At 35.9% G+C, this 20,825-nt stretch overlaps 3 protein-coding genes and 1 long non-coding RNA gene across 14 annotated transcripts in view; 3 read left to right on the forward strand and 1 right to left on the reverse strand.

Moving 5' to 3' along the window:
- Positions 1 to 20,825, forward strand: part of DCL2 (dicer-like 2) — a 445,017-nt gene that overhangs the window by 327,009 nt on the left and 97,183 nt on the right. The gene's annotated exons all lie outside the window — the stretch shown is intronic.
- Positions 1 to 20,825, reverse strand: part of LOC149540315 (uncharacterized) — a 241,509-nt gene that overhangs the window by 174,552 nt on the left and 46,132 nt on the right. The gene's annotated exons all lie outside the window — the stretch shown is intronic.
- Positions 10,156 to 14,600, forward strand: LOC149540317 (uncharacterized). The gene is made up of 2 exons (XM_089801438.1): positions 10,156 to 14,150; positions 14,273 to 14,600. The coding sequence occupies exons 1-2, from the start codon at positions 13,534 to 13,536 to the stop codon at positions 14,511 to 14,513; spliced, it is 858 nt and encodes a 285-aa protein (XP_089657564.1). The 5' UTR covers positions 10,156 to 13,533; the 3' UTR covers positions 14,514 to 14,600.
- Positions 17,335 to 18,434, forward strand: LOC149540318 (uncharacterized). Its single transcript, XM_089801437.1, has 2 exons — positions 17,335 to 17,700; positions 17,836 to 18,434. The coding sequence occupies exons 1-2, from the start codon at positions 17,349 to 17,351 to the stop codon at positions 18,417 to 18,419; spliced, it is 936 nt and encodes a 311-aa protein (XP_089657563.1). The 5' UTR covers positions 17,335 to 17,348; the 3' UTR covers positions 18,420 to 18,434.

Below are 20,825 nucleotides of genomic sequence, written 5' to 3' on the forward strand. Positions count from 1 at the left end.
ATCTCAGTTTCCATGGGCTGTATAAATGGTGTAAGCTCAGGATCATTTTAATGATTAGATTCATAAACACCTCAGATATCAACAGATAGCATAATGGAATATTTCCACTAATCAATCTTAACCAGCTAAGGAGAATATGCCGAACTAGAATGAGAGAGAAGAAATAAAATGAAGGATGGGAAATACATAAGCATAGATATTGATTTATACTACTCAATTGAATTCTCTATCCTCCAAATCCAGAATTTAAGTATTCTCATGGTTAATCAAATTTAAATCAAGAACAAGATATCAGACTGTTTGTAAAATTGATTGTGGTTGTGAGATACAATTCTAACTACACTTTCTATTCATTTCTCTGCTCAAAATAATCGACAGCAACAAGGTACTTAATGGTAAACGAAATTCTACAAAGGCATTGATAATGTTCAGAATAAAAGATTATGGAAGCTGACTGAAACAATGAATCACATGACCTGATTTCAAGTTCGGGTTTCTCTTTCCACCAATTGGTGTTCTTGATCTCCGCTATATATTGCCTTGTTTTGAATTTCTATCACTGTTGGTTTTAGAGAAATCAGAGGAATGATTTCAGATTATAGAGCTAGGAAGGATTAATTATCAAAACATGGTTCACAGGATTCAGTAATAAGCATAGCAGATTTTGGGAGGAGACTAGAAAAACATAGAAAGAAGAAGGGTGTCCCCAATCAATTTCATAATGAACATTTTAATGGTCAGCCGTGATTTTTGGGCTACCATTAGCTATCAAGAAGGCTTTTTGATTCCTTCATAAATTTGAATTTTGAAAGGAAAGAACAAAGAGGGAAAAAGAATTAAAAGTTGAAGAGTTTAATCTTTATATTATTATTATTATAAGCCCTTATGTACGTCTATATATGTATATTGATGAGGTGACATCAATAGATTATATAATTATAATTTATTGGAGCCACTTCATTTTTATATATATGTATTCGTATTTGAGAGTTTATAATAATGATTAAATAAAAAAAATCAATAATAAATCTTCAAAGGTATGAATTATATTTAATTTAGATTATTTTAAGTTTTTATTATATTGTTATCCTAATAGCTCATGATGTCCCTTAATGTAACCTGTGGTGAAGTCTTTGTATCCTTTCCAAGACAGTTTTAGGTCATTCCTGTCGATCCTAATGATTGGACCAAATCAACCATCCCCTTCCAATGATCCCATTTAGCAATGCTTCCCCTCTCTTCAGTCTTTTTCCTGCAATCACCCAAGCAAAAGATTCTTGCCAAGACATTAATTCAAATATATATATATATTGATCGTTAATTCCAATCAACAATTGTCAATCATCAAATGCCAATTATAGGTTGCTTGATTATTTTCATCAACGTCTATAATAACTAACTCATTTCACATGATCATGAAAGAAATTCTGAAATAATTCATTATCAGTTGGTACAACGTTAATAATTAACTCACTTCTCATGGTCAGGAAAGAAATAAATTGATACAACGTCTATAATTAACTAACTTGTTTTGCATGATCAGGAAAAGAAATAATTCGTTAAACCAACAGCTATGATCAATTTAAAACTTAGGGCAAAATTTGGGATGTAACAAACAAAGGTTTGATATCAACTCACATGCTCTATTTGTGTGTTTGATTTGTAATCCAAAAATTGATAGTAGGGATTGAATAGCGAATTGCTTGACAACAAGCAATCTTTGGGCGGCGAGGATTTGTAATGTCTCCAATTTTCAATAAAATATATAATTAGGTTAATTAATTAAATTGTCCTAAAAATCAAATAATATTACAAGGACTTATTTAATTAATTGATTTAATTTATAAAGGGCCCACTTTATTTTCTTTTGTCATAGCTTGTCTGCTTGTCGGCTTTTTTGTAATCCTTCGGGAAGTTTCCCTTAAGCCCTTTATAAAGTCATATTGTAGGTTGTTTTAGGGGGCAATTTGGATTATTTTATTGTATGCAAATTTCTGTTGGCGTTTTGTATTATTTGCCATTTTAGAAGTGAGATATCTTCCCTATTTGGCTTTTATGGTTTCGGTGGGATTTAACCCCACCCTATACCATCCTCTATACTACTTGTTTGGATCTAGCAAGTTTGAGTTCCATCTTTGTCTGCAATATAATATAGAGAATTGTTTGCAATTTATGAAATCTCTTGATATGGCTTACTTTTGGTATCTGGAGAATATCTGACATTAAGTGATTCATAGTTGTCTTCAATTAGTTGAATCTCAAATTAATAGCCTCCTTCCCTGTGGCCTTCGCCTCCCTTTTCGTAGCCTTCGGATTCCTCTGACATGGCCTTAGGTTCCCTCCGTTGTAGCAACAGGGTCCATCCAACACGGCCTTGACTCACTCCGACGTAGTCTTAGTTCCCTCTAGCGCGGCATCAAGTTCCCTTTGGCGTAGCATTAGGCTCCCTTCGACGAGGCCTCGACTCCCTCTGACACGGGCTCAGGCACTTTCCATTGGGTGGTCTCACTCGGGTATTTTTCCCTCAAGTAGCTTCCATCAGGTACTTACTCTTAGGTGTGTCGTCAGGAACATTACAACTTTATAGTACATATAGAGGAATTAAGAGATTTGTCCCGAATTATTAGGGCAACCTACAGGGGACAATACAAATTACATAAACAATACTATTTACATTTCTTCATTATATATATATATATGTTCAAGTATATATATTATATAAATATATATTTCTTTAATAGTTTATTTTAAAGTATTTTATCTAATTGATGTTAAAACGTCAACACTCTTCATTACATGTCTTTTGACCTTTAATTAAATTTAGTAAATTATATTATATTAATAAACATATTTATATTTTAATATTATTATTTATTATTAATTTCTCATTTAGACAAGGGACATCACAAAGTTTTTGAGCTAAACACATTGGAATTCCAATAATTAGATTTCAATCAAGGAGGATGCTTAGATGGGCTAAGTGAAGCCAATTTGGGCTGACAAAAGATGAATTTGAACATGAATGGCCTGGTGGAACCATGGGAAAACCTTGAAACAAAGTGAAAATCTAACAAGTTAAAGATGAATTGTCATGGAGCCCAATAGTGTGAAGAACTCCACCACTTTCTTGGGGCACCAACTTCTCCAAAAGACGAGCATGGTAAGGCATTCAGTCATGAAATGAAGATGGGATTTGATTTTAAGTTGATGCAATCATAACATAGAAAGGGGAAAATCTAGTGCTTTCAAAAAAGCTTAGAAAATCATTGTGATGTCGAGCCCAAGAAGGTGCCAAATTTTAATCAAGGTTGATGTTCAAGCTCCAGCACTAGCGGATTTCTTCTCAACCTTGAAGACTGATCCCAAGGTTCCCAAAAACAAGACAAATCCCACTAGCATTTTGCTTTGAACCGCATTGCAAGCACTTCACTTCAACTGCTTGATGTTCATTGATTTGCATAGTTTTGGTTTTGATGAGAAAAGTGTAACATGCTAAGATTTCTGACTCCTAAATAATCAATTAATTATAAATGAAATAAACAATATGTTTCATTTTTACATGAAACAATTATAATATCTACTCGACACATTCAAATGAAAGGGATAAACAACTATAAGAGAATAACCGAGTCCCACTACAAGGAAAGAGAGTAACCGATGAAGAATATTAACCGACTAACATATCTTCAACTGAAAAATGAAATACTTAAAGTAATGTACTTGTTTAAAGAAGATAACTTGAATGTGGAACATATCCTTGTGTTGTGTAAGTATTGGCATTTGGTGGAGAGGAGAATCATTGTCATAGGCTTAACTTCCCAACTGCAGACCCTTAAGTATCCCCACACAATCTCAACTTAGAAAGACCCTGCCCAAGATTAGGCATGAGACACACCTGTCCTACCATTGAGCTTCCTGGTGGTAGAGTGTCGGCTAGAAACTAGCTAGGCTATGGATACCTTCCATCAACCTATCTACCAACAACTAGCAACCCTGACCTCTAGTAATCACAGCAGCAAGCATGCCACTAAACCTACTGCTGGACTTGACAACAAGAATTACACCCTTTCATCACCATGAGATGACTCAGTTTATAGTTATTTGTTTATATTCATTTACTAATATGTTTAGCACTGACTAATCATCTCTGTTTGTGGGTTAATTCACATAATCATTGATTACCAGCCCACACCCTTCATCTCGAAATTGCTGGTCATCCTTGATGAATCTCAATGTGGCTGTTCATGATCCTTCATCAATTCTGATTACTACAGTCATGAATTCTCTGCCCATCCTAGGCTTATAACATTTACAACAGAAGGTTCATGGGCATTATATTGCCATAATTAATAATTCTCTTATAGTGTCAATAATGCCACTATATGGGGATTGCACAATATTTGTATTCTTTTGAGCCATTTAACGTCTAATATGAAACATGTAATTACACAATGGATAGTTCAAAATGTTTTCCTAAAAGCAATGCAAGGCAAATAGCTGAACAAAAATGAAAAATTCATCAACATTCATTCTAATCGATCTAGCTCTATGCATGAGATTAATATTACCCATACTACATGCCCAAAACTCAGAGCCTAGACTCATAAAAATAAAAGAAAAAGATGTGCAAAAAGAAATCACAACCTGGCTTGCAGCAAGGATCTAGTCACCCTCAATGCTGGTTAGAAGTGGTATGCCTAGCACAACTCCTTGGCTCAAAATGGGTTCAATTCATATGTAAATCAACGACACTTATATATGCAGATTGCTGGTGAGATACAAAGGCATATATGAATTTAATCTCTAAAGTGAATCATCAAATTATTGAATGTAATCACAGATAATAACAATTAGTATAAAGCATTAATAACTCATAGAAAAGCAATGACTAGTATTGATCAACAACACAATGAGTGTAAATGAAGGTGAGAACAATGACTAGTATGAATGAAACTTAGATGTGTATCAATAGCACTTTAGTTGTAGAGCGTGGATGGTAAAGCAAATGCCAAGATTGGGAATGCGCAAAAGGTAGCAGATGTGGATGCCTCGGTTGGTAAATATGAAGCACATAAGAGAAAGATTGTATTACTTGCTCTCACAAGCATGCTCGGTTATGAGAAAGATGAGGAAGGTGGCAACATAAGAGTTACATTCAAGAGCCTCTAAAGATGCCAATGGCACATGTGGCTATTTCCAAAGAAGGAAAGAAATATTAAATTGGCTACTGGAAAATAAAGAGGGCCGATGACACATAATAATATTAAAAACATTGCCAAACTTGGAAATAATTATCAAAACATTGACATAAGATGGGAATTATATATTTTTAGATTTATATATATTGACCTAGTTAGCTATTGGTAGTCACTTTGTATACCCCTTGCTTGCCTAGTCAGGTTTTCCCTTAACCAAGGTGGTTTAGAACCCATACTTGTTATCTCAATGGTTGGTAGTGCTCTCATTCCCTTTCCTTTTTTGGAAATGCTCCCCAACTTCATCACATTCCTGCAAAAGTAGTTTATCAAGGTAATCACATATATCCAAATTGTTTAATAAAAATCAAACAATCATATTAGCTAAACCACTTGCCCTTTGTACAACATCATAACGAAACCATTATTCCAAGTTCTTATGAAATTATAATGAATAACCAGCACTTCCATTTCACATGAAACCATGACGATTAACTAATTTGACCAATCAACTCACCTTCATAGTAGGTCTCAAAGGTTATAAGGAATATTTTATAATTAAGAAAAAATAGGGATGTAACATACCCTCCGCCTTGTGTTTCATCATCCTCGATGAACCTTTGCAATGAAAACATTTAAAAGGATATTCACAATACAAGTTATATATATACATATAGCATCATGAAATCATCTCATTCCAGTTTGAATCACAATCTGAGCCGAAATCAAAATTGAAGCCTATCATTCCCTTATCTTAATGCTTTCCAAAAAATGCTTGCACAATACTATAAGATAAGAATTGAAACACACACATACATGTGTTTACTTTACCATACATGTGCTCCCTTCACCATACCATAACATCACTTTGAGTTTAGAGTATTCTACTTCATGTTCCTGTCTCACTCAAGTAGGCACTTCTGACATTTTTAGTTCATTCCTCATACCAATAGCTTGTGTAAGAGAATTTTCAATGATCTATATTCAAGAGAAAAGATAACCATTCAAAGACTTGTAATTCTTTAACTAGCATGCACCAGATCAAAACTTGCTCTCAAGAAAAAAATCAGTTATATGTACCATCTAATATATGGTATTCATTAAATGAGTAAAATCATCCTTGTTGGCTCACAAATCACCTGAAAGGGTTAGTGGATCCATGTTTCCATTTATGTGACTTGGGCCTTCATGCCGATCTTATCACAATAATATTTGAATATAGATTTTAAATTAGTTCATGATAAAAATGTATTTCATCTCTTAAAAAAACAAAGTCCCACAAGTTTTTCATCTTAATGTGACTAATCATTCGGATTTCATGAATGTAATACAAGTGTGCTTAATATAAACATAAGCTCATCGTGATAATTCATTATCATATGGAATCAATACAGCATGTGTTATAACCGTAATATATTATGGAAGATCATAATACATCCAATCAAGATCATTGAGGTCATAATAAACATGGTACCACACTTTCTGTATCCCAGTCTCCTAAGCCGTTGGACTACAAGTCTACATGCAAATCTTGAGATGAGAATGTGGCTTGGGCATTTTTATGCTTTATCCACGAAACATTCCATTGTCGGCTCAGACCCTAGGTCTGATCTTTCCACAAAAAATTATATTTCCTTTCGATTCTACCTATAGAAATCCCAACCATAGGGTCGTTGGCTCCACTCACTTATACACAATCAAGTTCATAACTATATGCTTTGATAAAAATAGGTTCCATGTAATATCTCATTTATAATCATTGATGTGTTACTAATGAAAAAAGGTTCATAGAGATCTATTTACACAAATTTCATCTTCCCATGAAGATCCTATAATGTTTCGTTCCCCATAGTGAAGACGTGGATCCTCTGTATACCCAATTTCATCTCAGTTAGAGGGCATCAGACTAGAGGCAATGTATGGTTTGGAGGGAGAGTGTTTGAGCCATACGGTAGAGCTTCTTGGCTGTACCGTTGAAGTTGGGAGGTTGTACAGTTGATCATGGAAGACCATACGGTTGGGACAGGGAAGGCGTATGGTTGGTTCTAAGGACCATATGGTGAGGACTGGGAAGGTCGTATAGGGTGATTAAAGATTGTACAGTGGTGTCTAGAGGTCGTACAGTTTGGAGAAGATGGTGTTGGAAATGTGGTAAATGGTAAGAAGCCATAAAATGACAGAGGTGATGCAATGCAATGTTCTTCCGATTCGCTATGCTACATGCTCCAAAATGGAATTGACAACTTCAAAGAGTTTGTAATAAAAGACATCAGAGTATATTGAGATAATAATTGAGATACAGATATATATTCCAAACAAAATTGGTGTTCTGGATTCACCAGATCCAAAGCAAAGAAGTACAATGGACGGAATAGGGTGAGGGTTGATTCCCAGGGAAACCAGAAAGCCAAGTAGGGAAGGTCTTTTACTTCCAAAATAGTGAATAATACTGAACTCCAACAGGAATTCGTAATACCAAGAAATAATCCCAAATCATATACCTACTACTACCTACATGTCGTGCTTAAATACCCTTCAGAGAAACTTCCCAACAATTTACAAAGATAGCCAACGGCCATACTTACGGAAACAATTAAATAAAAATGGGTCCGAGATATACTAAATCAATCGGCCCATTAACAAAAGTTTGATTAAATATTTATTTTATGATGAGAACATTACACATCCATAAAATGCTTCTCATAGCGTCAATTCATATCATATATCTTGTTCAATATTGATTATTTCATACAATGTATTTCCAATCTATACACCTGTGTGTTTACCAATTCAAATTTTAGATGCATGTAAAATATTTGCAATCTTCTCCCTTAGTGTAACATAGAACTCACATCCTAGCTACCCTAAAATCACACTCACAAAATTTCAAATTGTATCCACAAGGCCATAAGAAAGGAAAAATAGAAGAAGTAATGTGAACAAATGCATGCTTGGTGGAAACGCATTTGGTGGCTAGGCGGTTGCAAGAAACTAAAAGAAAGATTCAAGCTAGTTCTTCATCACTTTCAAGTTCATCAAATTTGAAGATAAATGAAAGTCGACTCACATTTACAAAGTGACTATTGCTGGCCACAATGAGGGAGTAGAAGCTACAAAACACCTTGCATCCCAAGGTGCGCTAAAAACATTACAACCTGCAGAAAATATATCATCATGCTGTAACATATTCAAAATAGAATTGTTAATTCTCTCTTTCTTTTAAATCCCAAGCAATATGATACATTTTCACAAATTTTTCCATGAATTTCTTTTTCATACCTGTCATGCTGAACTATTTTTTCTAACCATCTCATGATGCTCTCATATCATAATCTTTTCTCAATTGACTTATTTTGTCATTTCCTATTTTCTTCACATGCAAATTAGATTACATTATATTACATATTTCCATCTTTTGTCACAAGGCAGGTTCTCAATAATAGGAAAGCACTCATACCTGTAGTGCAGAATCAATCATCATTTAAATAGGCAATAACTCATAGAGTTTTATGTTCTTTCTTGGCTACACAAATGTAGATAAATAGGCATCAAACTATAAGTGTTTCCCACACACAATATACCTCATTATTATTCACATAAAGGAACATCCTTAATGAAAGAATTAGCCGTCATATAGTCTCAAATAACACCATACCACAAGATTTTCAAATTTTGAAATAATAATAGTCAACTATATTTTATGTTTTTTGGGAAGAGGTAGCGAAGTTTTTGGAAGATCTCATCACAATCTTCCTATGTAGCATCATGTCACAGTGTCTCAAAGTTACAAAATAATAATCAAGTTGCATACTACCTTAAAATCAAATGATAGCACACACATATTTTTGGTTGCTTATCATACCTTGATATTGCATGGATTTGTCCCCACTAGTAGATTATCTACTTCTTGTCATACTCTTATATATACACTTAAAATACTTTTATTCCATTCACAATGTCAATAGCTTATGGAGATAACATTTTAATTCAAATATCAAGAGTCAGTATTACCTTTCAAGCTGTAATTTCATAACTCATCTTTAGATCATAAATTGATCATAAGTAACTGAGATAAATTAGTCATATATGCCATCTAGCATAGGGTTCCCATCGAGTAGGTGAATACTTGTAAAGATTAGGGAATCCACTTTTCCCGTTCATGTGACCTAGTCCTTCATGCCCATCTCGTCACCACAATATTTCCAAAGAAAACTTTAGGTCAAAAGTTACATGTTATCATAAATAAGCATTGATATTTTCATATATGCAAGTGTGCTTAGTCGATGTAGGAGCACAAGATGTGATGTATGGCCTTCTCGCTATTTAATCATCATTAAAGTATAAACACAAGACATAAAAACAAAATAAGGTTGAGGTGATTTCCTACCTAACCCTGAAGTCTTACACTTCCTTGGGATCTTCCCTAACACTTAGAATTCCTAACCCCACAAATCCCATAAGTCTTAACACAATATGAAGGCAGGAGGTATCTTGTGCAAACATGAAATAGATTATTTTCCACATATGTCTAAGTATATCAAATCAAGAAAATTTATGCACATAGCTTCAATCAAGCATTTTAGTACACGATTTATGCTGACAAGTATAGTGAAAGTGGAAAGTATCACTTCTACCTTTACCTGTCTGTCCACATTCGGCACCCATCACTAGAAGGTAAGCTCTCCAATCTCATATATAGCAAGTAAGATGATGAAAATTTCAGTGCAAGAGGAAGAATGACATGTTCTTCACAATCTACTCCCTTTTTATATATCCTATCAATGTTTTCACAAATGAACATGATAGGGAACATCACTTTACATCACAGATCTAGCAACATATAAATACACCCTAGCCACTTCAAGATCAAAAGAAATATCAATATCATGTTCACAATTTTTAATTCAAGTCCAAAAAGTAGATAACAAAATCTTAACTACCATTTCATATGAACAGAATGTAATTGCATAAAGTATAATGCTAGAATGTGCAATTGAAAGACATAACTAGTTACTAAACAAGGTTTAGGTCACACTGCATCAAGACAAGTAGAAACTTGTCTGTACTGCGCAAGTCAAGGCATTGGGACCTAGGGTAATCCCCACTCATTCTCTACTGAGAATGGCCCTACCTTACTCGAAATAAGGTATGCATACATCATCTCATCCTGCCACCTAAGCATCCTGGCGTTAGAGTTGTCGACTATATCATCGGCTAAACTGCGAGTACCCCCCAATAGTCTATCCATCTGACTATGAATTATTTTGATCTCTAGTGATCATAGAAGCATCATTCACTACTAAACCTACCCTAGCCAAGGATTTACATGGACACTATGTGCTTGATCACCCAACCACTCGACAGACTGACAAGTTTCCAATAGTGTTATTTTTCATAATTTGATTCATCTTTCTAATTTTTCTGGTTTATCCATCTTTGTCCAATTCATATGGACTACACCACTCATCTCATCCCATCTTGGTTATCCTTGATCTCTGGTGTGATTTTCCAGCTTGCATTATAAAGTATTCAGTTATGTAAGGTAAATCAAACCTCTCGATTTTTTGTAACCTTAACTAACAACTATCACATCATTGAACACAGTTACTTTTTCAATATTCATGAGCATGAGAAGACAATTATAACAGCTATTTAGATGTTCATATGAGAGACCTTAGCGGCTATAGCAGATTAAAGGAGCATTCATTCTTTTCTCCATATTTTCCATTTTGGTTTGAGTTTCTTGCACGACTTGGATCTGCAGGTCCATAGGATTTTGAGGAATGGGATTCTGAGGAATAGTCTCACTGGACACCTCATTCTCTACATTGTTTCCATTGTTTTCCATAGTGTTTGTTTCTTGAAATATACAATTGGCTTCTTTATCCTTATTATGTTTTCATACATATGTTCAAGAAAAGGGAAGATACAATTGTTTGCTCAAAATAAGTGAAGTACAAAATGCCATTTGTTCTCATTATTCTCAAAAAACAAAATAGAGATCTGTTGCCACTCCAACCATATTTATTTACAAATTTCTCCCTCTTCTGAGGGTACATAGAGATACTTCAACAAAAACTCTTAAAGAAAATAGACCACCTATTCGTAGGTATCTTGTGTGTTTCCTTGGGTTTTTCCAGCCCTTTACAAGGTACATGATAGATCATATGTGGATTTTTTTTGGCATTCCAAGCTTGAATAAGTTTGTTTCTCATAATTGCCTTCTTGGCAGGAGTCCATCTAACTCTCTCCTTGATCTGAAGAAAAGCATGGGCTAGAGTTTCATCATCTTTAGGTATAGAACAATAGGAGTAATCATACTTCGACATGTTCTTAATAAGAAAGAAGAGTACAGGATGGCGGGCTTTCTTTCAAGAAGTAATTTGGGTGTGTATCCTATGTCCATTTAACATAATACAGGATGGCAAGATTTCATTCGAGAAGTAATTTGGATGTGCATTCTATTTCCATTTAACATTAGATTTTCAATTTTCTAGTTAAGACAATGATGAGTGTTATGTCCCCAAATTTTAATGTAATAATTAAATTAAATTAATTAATTAACTGGTCCCAAAATTTAAATTATATAAGGATCTTTAATTAGTTATTTTAATTAATTAATATGGGGCCCAAGTTAATATTTGTATTTGTGGTTCTGATTGATTTGATATATCTCGGACCTATTTTTATTTTAGTTTCCATTGGTAAGTGTTGTCAGCTATCTTTGTGCACCCTCAGAAAGGTTTTCCCCAACGGGTATTTAAGCACAGCTTGTAGGTAGTAGTAGGTATGCATTTTGGATTATTTTCTTTGTACTACGAATTCCTATAGGTGTTCTCTTATGTTCATCATTTCGGAAGTGAAAGACCCCCCTATCTAGTTTATCCGATTTCAGTGGGATTTAACCCTCACCCTAATTTGTTGCCTCTAACACTTCACTCGGATCTAGCAAATCGGAGCACCATCTTTTGGCAAATATATATTGAAAGTTATTTGTGTTCAATCTTCATTCTTTTGCTATATCTACTGAATTTGGATCGACAAGTTTTGTTGCATGACTGGATATTCTTGTTTCCTCCATTCCTACATCATTTGTTTCTTTCTCCTACTGTATGAACAACTCTGCATTCTTTCCATACCCCACCTCTCCACCACATCATCTCCTTTGCTCCACCATACATCCTCCCCACAATACTGTATAGCCTGTAAGCTTTTTGTACAGCCTTCTACATCTATTGTACGACTCCCACTTATCTACCATACGGCCTCACCCATTCACTGTACAGACCTACATTAACACCGTACAACCAGCATCTAAAGATATGGTGCTACATTTTCTCTCCACCGTACAACTAGCAACCTTACTGTACAGCCATCAATTTGGTCTCCCAGCAGCTACTGTATGACCTCTTGTAGGCTTTCTTTCGTGTGTAATAAGACAAATTGATTCCGACATTCGTCAAGTTTATACTTGTACAGATCTATTCCAAAGGGTTAGTCGAACAACGAAACATTACACCTAAAGCACTGGCCACTTGAAGCACTGATCCGAAGCACTGACTTGAAGCACAAACCAAAACACTAACTAAAGCACTAAATTGAAGCATTGGCCACCCGAAGCACTGACGCAAAGCACTAAGGTAGAACCAGAGTAATGAGAATCGCCATAAAATCGCCTGAATCGGCGATTCAGCGATTAGATTCAGCAATGGCGATTTTTTTGGAGTCGGAAATCGCCATTGCCGATTTCTTCAGGTGAATCGCCTGAATCGCCGATTCAAGCGATTTATCCAAAAAATCGCATGAATCGCCTGGAAAAATCGGCATGAATCGCCTGCAGCCAATAAAGTATAGAGTTGTAAAATTTAAAAAAATTGCTTGTTTTTTTACTTTGTTTTTGACCTATTCTCTTTGTTATAACCCTAAAGGGCCTTCTATTTGTTTAACATGAGTAGAAGAGAGGAAAAGTGAGAGAGAAGAAGAGAAAAGAAAAGCCATAGGTTTCTAACCGGCAAGAAGAAAGAGCACAAAAGAGATCAGCAATCCATTTGGGGAGGCCATCAATTGCATTGGGAGCATTAGGGAGCCAATCTCAACACTCAACTCATTTGCAAGAGGTAAGTGTTCTTTTTTTTTTTGCATGTTAGTGTATTATGCATTTTTTGTTAAATTTTTATAGTTTTCAAGATTTTTAGTTTAGATCTTGAATGTTCTTTATTTTTACTAAGTTGCAAACTAGGGTTTGTTGTTTTGTAGCTTTTATTAGCTTCAAACTTTGATATTTTACATATAATTTTTTATATCAGCAGCCTTTGCTTTCATTTTTTGCAAATTCGCAATGGGTAGAAAAGATGAATGTTGGAAATATAATGAAGAGTTTCCTAGAAGAACCAAATATCAAACAAAATGTATTTTTTGTAAAGAAAAAATAACTTCTGGGGGTAATTATAGATTGAAATACCACATTGCTGCTATACCTGGACACGATGTTACAATTTGCACTCACCAAACTCCTGAGGCAAAACGCACTTGCTTAATGGCATTAGAAAAAATTGAAAAAGACAAAGCCAATAGGAAAATGCAACTTGAAGGGTTAAGGGGTATTGACTCCCATGTTCCCACATCCGCATTTGCAGCCGCATCCACATCTGCATCTGCATCAGCTTCTGCATCTGTAGGTTGTGTTGGAGAGGGTTCTTCTAGGCCTCCTTTTTATCCTAGTTCTTTTGCTCGTGCTAGTGCTAGTCGGTCACATACTGAGACAGAGTCCCACACCAACCTATTGCAGCCTAGAGTGCGGAAAAACAGAATGGATAGTTACTTTGTGCCCCGCACTACTCCTGGTTCCCAACCCACGCTTGAGGGCATGGGTTTGAACAAGGAAATTCATGATGCTGCCAGAAAGGAGATATGCAAATTTTGGTACTTTTGCAACATTCCATTTATTGCAGCCAGGTAATTGATTCTTTTTTCGTTGTTTTCTTTAAAGTTAAAATTAAAAGTAAAAGTAAAACTTTAATTATATTTACTTGTTTTATAATTTGAGTCTTTGACATCTAAATTTTTATTTGTGACAGGGCTCCTTATTGGCAGAACATGATAGACACGGTTGCTATTTGTGGTCTTGGGTTTAAAGCCCCAACTGAGGCTGAGTTGAGCGGATACCTCTTGGATGAGATGGTAGAGGACATGAGGGCTGAGCTCGAGGAGAACCGAAAGGAGTGGATTGCAAAGGGTTGCACCATCATGACTGATGGTTGGACAGATAGGAGGAATAGAACACTCCTCAATTTTCTTGTATCCTGTGAAGGTAATTGATCATTCTACTTTCCTACATACATAATTGTAAATTTTGATTTGTTGAATGCTAATTCGTTGATGATCCATTTAATTTTAATATTCTAATTCGTTGTTTTGTTACTTGTAGGATATACTATGTTCATCAAATCCATTGATGCTTCCGCACATGTAAAAAATGCCACATACTTATGTGAGGCTATTGAGGAAGTCATAGCAGAGGTGGGAGAACAAAATGTGATCCAAGTGGTGACGGATAATGCAGCAAGTTATGTTGTTGCAGGTAAACTTTTAACTTTTCAAGTTTTGAAAATAAATTTATTTGAATTTTGAAATTTGAATTTCTAATTGACTTAAAATTGTTATAAGTAAACTTTTGATGGAGAGGCACCCCACCATATTTTGGTCCCCTTGTGCGGCACATTGCATTGACCTCATGTTGGAGGAAATTGGCAAACTTGAGTTTGTCAAGTCATGTGTGGAAAGGGAAAAAAACATATGCAAATTCATTTATAATCATTCATTTGTCCTTAGCACAATGAGGAAGTACACAGAAGGCAAAGAGTTAGCTCGCCCAGGTATCACGAGGTTTGCCTCGAATTTCATCACCTTGCAGTCCTTGTTGATATCAAGGGATGAATTGAGGAGCATGTTTGTTGGGCGGGAGTGGATTTCCTCTTCCTATGCTATGACCACTGTAGGGATAGATGTGGCAGATTGCATATTTGATGAGGATGGTTTTTGGAAACCTGGTAGAGAAATCCTGCAGGTAAATTTATTGCATTAAAGAGAACAAATTTTCACAATCTATTATATTGTACTGGTATGTTTCTGGATTCGATTGTGTTAAGATTTTTACCATCAACATTTCGAATAACACTACGTGATCCATCATCAGGATGAAGAGCAAGAGAAGCACAAAAAATATAGTATATTGCAGATAATGGATGACTCAAGAAAGATATAAAGGGAATAGGCCAAGAAAGATAGCACACACTCCGAGGTTGAAGAAAGAAAATAAATAAAATATAAATATAAACAAAAGAAACATTAAAAAGGGGGGCGGGGGGGGGGGGGGGGGAATGGACAGAAGGACAAGGGGGGCCCAATAAGGGAACACTCCCGAGGACAAATTAGAAGATAAATAAAGGCAACAAAAGAATAAAGGGAAGAATGATGAGAAAAGACACGGGAAGAAATAAGAATATAGAGGAACCACAAAATATGAAATGACTAAGAGCGTACCTCAAAATTTTTTACTAGGACTCAATATGACGAGAATAAAAAGAAGAGAACAATCAGAAATACATAAGCAAGAGACAAGCAATGGTCGAGGAAGAAATTACGCTCTAGCTAATAACTATGCGACAAAATGTATACAAGAGAGGCCAAACCAATAGGAGTGTGTAAAAATTTTTATGTGCCAATGTGTGTGTTTAAATATTGAAAGTGTCGAATATATATATATATATATATATACTTATATATATGTATAATATGTAATTATATTAATATTCAAATACATCCATATACATATATATTAGAATACATGCATATTTATACATTAATATATTTAAATGCACACATATTCATATATATATATATATATATATATATATATAAACAATGCATTATTATATAACTATGAGTGTGTGCGAAAGAGTATGTGAATATATATATACGAGAATCAATATAAAGTAAAAATAAATAAACCAACTAAAAAATAAAAATAAATGAGGAATAAATATGTGCGGGAGTGGATATATATATATATATATATATATATATATATATATATATATATATATATATATATATATATATATATATATATATATATATATATATATATATATATATATATATCTATGGTATCTATGAAAGTAAAAGAATAAACTAAATAAAATAGGTAAGGAATAGGAAATAAATGCGCGAGAGTGGATATATATATAAATATATATAAGACTGCATATATGCATGTGAACGCCACTATATACAAGAAAACCCAAGCTGAAAAATAGGACCACCACAAAGGGACAAAGACGAGGAAAAGAGACAAGGAGGACATGAAAAGAAAGAAACAAGCAAGAAGGGAACACAAACAAAAGAGACCAAGACCCCAGGAGAACGCCCATGCCCCAAGCCCACCAAAAGGTGGTGTGCGAGAAGTGTACCCCTAGGAGCTAAGGCTGCTGCTCAGCGCCCACTAGGACCTCGACGCCTAAAAAGACTACTCCACATGGTCAAAGAGAGCCAAGCTAACAGCAAGAACCACATTTTGAGGTACGCTCTTAGTCATTTCATATTTTGTGGTTCCTCTATATTCTTATTTCTTCCCGTGTCTTTTCTCATCATTCTTCCCTTTATTCTTTTGTCGCCTTTATTTATCTTCTAATCTGTCCTCGGGAGTGTTCCCTTATTGGCCCCCTTGTCCTTCTGTCCATTCCCCCCCCCCCCCCTTTTTAATGTTTCTTTTGTTTATATTTATATTTAATTTATTTTCTTTCTTCAACCTCGGAGTGTGTGCTATCTTTCTTGGCCTATTCCCTTTATATCTTTCTTGAGTCATCCATTATCTGCAATATACTATATTTTTTGTGCTTCTCTTGCTCTTCATCCTGATGATGGATCACGTAGTGTGATTCGAAACGTTGATGGTAAAAATCTTAACACAATCGAATCCAAAAACATACCAGTACAAAATTTATTGCAATTTAACATTTAGTATTTTACTTTTACTTTAAGTTATATTATTTTATATTTAAGTTTTGACTCAAGCTTTTTGTTTTACTTTATATGTAGGTCATTGAGCCCCTTGTAGCTTTGCTACAAACTGCTGATGGGGAGAAGCCCTCTATGGGCTACATTTATGAGGGCATGGATAGGGCCAAGGAGGCCATCAGAGCCCAATATGCAGGAGTGCAAGAGAGGTATGGTCCTATTTGGGACATCATCGATAGGAGATGGCAGAATCAGCTCCATCGACCCATCCATGCAGCAGCTTACTTTCTGAATCCGGCATATCGTTTGCGTCCTGAGTTCAAGGCGGATGCGGAGGTTCTCACTGGCTTATACACAGTGATTCAGAGGTTGAGTAGCGATGAAGATAGCGCTGCTGCGATTGTTGAGCTAGACCAGTTCAACAATAAAGAGGGGCCACTTTTCTCTGGCAGGATGGCCATAAATGCTCAGACAACACTACAGCCAGGTAAAAATTAAATAATATATTCAATGTTCATGAATCTAGATTCTAATCTTAAAGTTGATTATGTAATTTTAGAGTTAACTTGTAATTTGTAAATGAGACTAATTGTTTCTATTTTCAAGTTTCCCCTTATTGCAGATAGATGGTGGCAAATGTTTGGGGCCACAACCCCAAAACTTCAAAAAATTGCCATTCGTATTCTGAGTCAGCCAAGCAGTGCTTCTGGATGTGAGCGCAGTTGGTCCATGTTCGAGCACATCCATTCGAAGAGAAGAAACAGGTTGACAGTGCAGAAGTTGAATGATATTGTCTTTGTTCATTACAACCTCCATCTTAGGATCAGACAGATTTTGGGCACTGACTCCTCTCCGATCATTCTAGAGGAGATTGATCCAGAATCAGAGTGGCTCACAGAGGTTGTGGATCCAGTCTTCACTGAGGAAGACCGTGTGTGGGTTGACCAGGTGGATATAGAGGCTGAGGCAACTAGAGCACGTTCTTCAGGCATTGGTAGACGCACACGTGCACGCACAGGCACAGGCCCTAGCGAAGTTCATGAGCCCATCTCACATGCGGGAGATATGGCTCGACAGTCCTCTAGGACCTACATTAGACGCCTTGCTACTAGGCAGACTGGATACTCAGAGGCTGAGGCTGAGGGTGCAGCCGAGCTTCAGGATGATGTTGAGGATGATGATGATGACTATGAATCTGAGGCTTGAGCTGGAGCCTTGTTTTTATATTTTGTTTACAGATATTGATACTGAATCATTGATAGACATATGTTTCAAGCTTTCAGGGATCTTCATCTTAGATTCTTACATACATTTATGATTTGATGTCTTATGGATCATCTTAGATACATTCTATGATTTAAATCATTGTGATCATTTGATTTCTATTTACTTCAGCTAGCCTACAATTTACATTTTAGATAACATAGTTACATATGTGATGGATTTTATGTTCCATGTTTATGTATGTTAAGTTTTAACTTCTGTTTGATGATGTTATAGTGTGTTTAAGTTATATTCAATAAAGGGTGCATGAAATAAGTTTTAAATTGTTAAAATCTTTAAATTTAAAGGGTTTTTTCAAATTTGCCGATTCATCACCGATTCATTGCTGATTCATTGCCGATTCACGATTCGATTTGGCCTTGCCGATTCTGATCCGATTCCGATTCTTGTTACTTTGGGTAGAACTACCTGAAGCACTGGCCACCTGAAGCACTGAGGAATACTACTTGGAGCGCACAACCAGACTACCTGAAGCACACGACAAGACTACTTGAAGCATACTATGGGATTTCATAAGGAAACTTTAGAATGGAACATTATAGTCGTATCAGAGCAGAAACCATTCAGAAGCATCTCCAAAACTGTTTAGAAAATACTCTCAGGAACATTATAGAAACCATTCAGAACCTTGTAGTGGTATCAGAGAAGAAACCATTCGGGAGCATCTCTGAAACCATTCGGGAAATCTTTGAAATTTTTGGGAACATTACCGAAATCATTCGAAACCTTATAGTGGTATCAGAGCTAGTGATCTTGGTAGCCTATTGGGATGATTGAGAGATTTCGGTACTTGGATCGCACTATGGCCCCAAACAGCAATGGAGAGTGGTGGTTGTAGGCACTACAAAGGATTGGCAAAGAGCTCAGTGAGAGTGTTGATCTTCCATTAGATCTATTGGAAGTATGTTTGTGTTAGGTGGACCAATTACCTTCAAGATTTATACAAAGAATCCTCTCGCCAATTAAGGATGCCTTAAGTCAACCTAGGCTTTTGAGACACTGTGACAAGGATAGAAGATTGGCAATTGCAACATGTCTCAATAAGGTCTTGAGAATTACGGCTTCTAAAGCACCGTATGATGATAACACCATGATAGAGGTATTGCAATTGGTAGTTTATAACTTACAGAGTCTTGATGACTTTAGAAGTGACCTTTTTGGTATGAGATCTACAATATTGGAGAATTGTGCAAATGTCAAAGTAAGTAATCTTCTCTTAGATCTCGAGTTGCAAAATTTGATCCGTGATATGTTTCATCACTTCATGGTCACCATCAAAGAAGATCATGATACTAAGAGTCCAGTTGCTATGGAGAGTCTTATGATTTCGTGCATTAAAGAGATGGATGAGATATCCCAACCCATCACATCGATGTTATGGGTTGTTCGTAATTTAGATTATATCCCCTCTATAGCAGCATATAGATTGGTCAGTAATGTTTTCAAGCATTGTTAAGAAAAACTAATATCTCATTTGCACAAGTAGGAGAAAATGGATGACAACGATAAGGGTGATGCTTTGCATGAGGAGAATGAAGGTATGATTACAAGGCTGCTCCAGGAGAATTTGCTAAATCTTTCTACTAAACCAACATGGGGAAAACACCAAAAAAATGAAGAGGTTTCTTGCACGGATTTTGTGAAGACATGGACGGATCAAGTCGTGCCCATCACCAAAGTTGTGCCCGAGGTTGTGCCTATCACCAAGGCACTATCCGTTGAGGAAGTTTCATTAGTTGACAAAGTTGTGCCCATCATAGAAGTTATCTGTTGTTGAGGCTCATTTTGTCATCGAGTTTGTGTTCGTCCCTAAGACTATATCCATCACTGAGGTCGTGTTTGTTGCCGAGGCTCTATGTCTTTCATCGAAGCTATGTCCATCATCGTGGTCTTGTCCGTCGCTAAGGTTGAGTGTTCGTCACCGTCATCGTATTCGTCACTGTTGTGTCTGTCATTGACGCCGAGTCCGTGTCTGTCATCAAGTTCATGTCTGTCATTATCATGTCCATCACTGATGTCAAGTTCATGTCCGTCATCGAGTTTGTGTCCATCACCGATGCCTAGTCCGTCGTTAAGTTCATGTATGCCATCATTGTTGTATCTGTCACCATCATGTCCATCACCAACGTCAAGTTCATGTTTGTCGTTGAGTTCATGTCCGTTACTGTCATGTCCATCACCGACGTTGAGTTTGTGTCCCTTGTTGAGTTTGTATCCGTCACTATCATGTTTGTCACCGACACTGAGTTCATGTCTGTCATCGTCATTGTGTCCTTTGTTGTCACCATCGCCATATCCATCATCGCCATTGTGTCTGTTGTCATCACC

This window comes from Cupressus sempervirens, chromosome 9, assembly GCF_028749045.1.
Source record: "Cupressus sempervirens isolate cs-2001-9-10 chromosome 9, ASM2874904v1, whole genome shotgun sequence".
In the NCBI taxonomy this organism is placed as follows: Eukaryota; Viridiplantae; Streptophyta; class Pinopsida; order Cupressales; family Cupressaceae; genus Cupressus; species Cupressus sempervirens.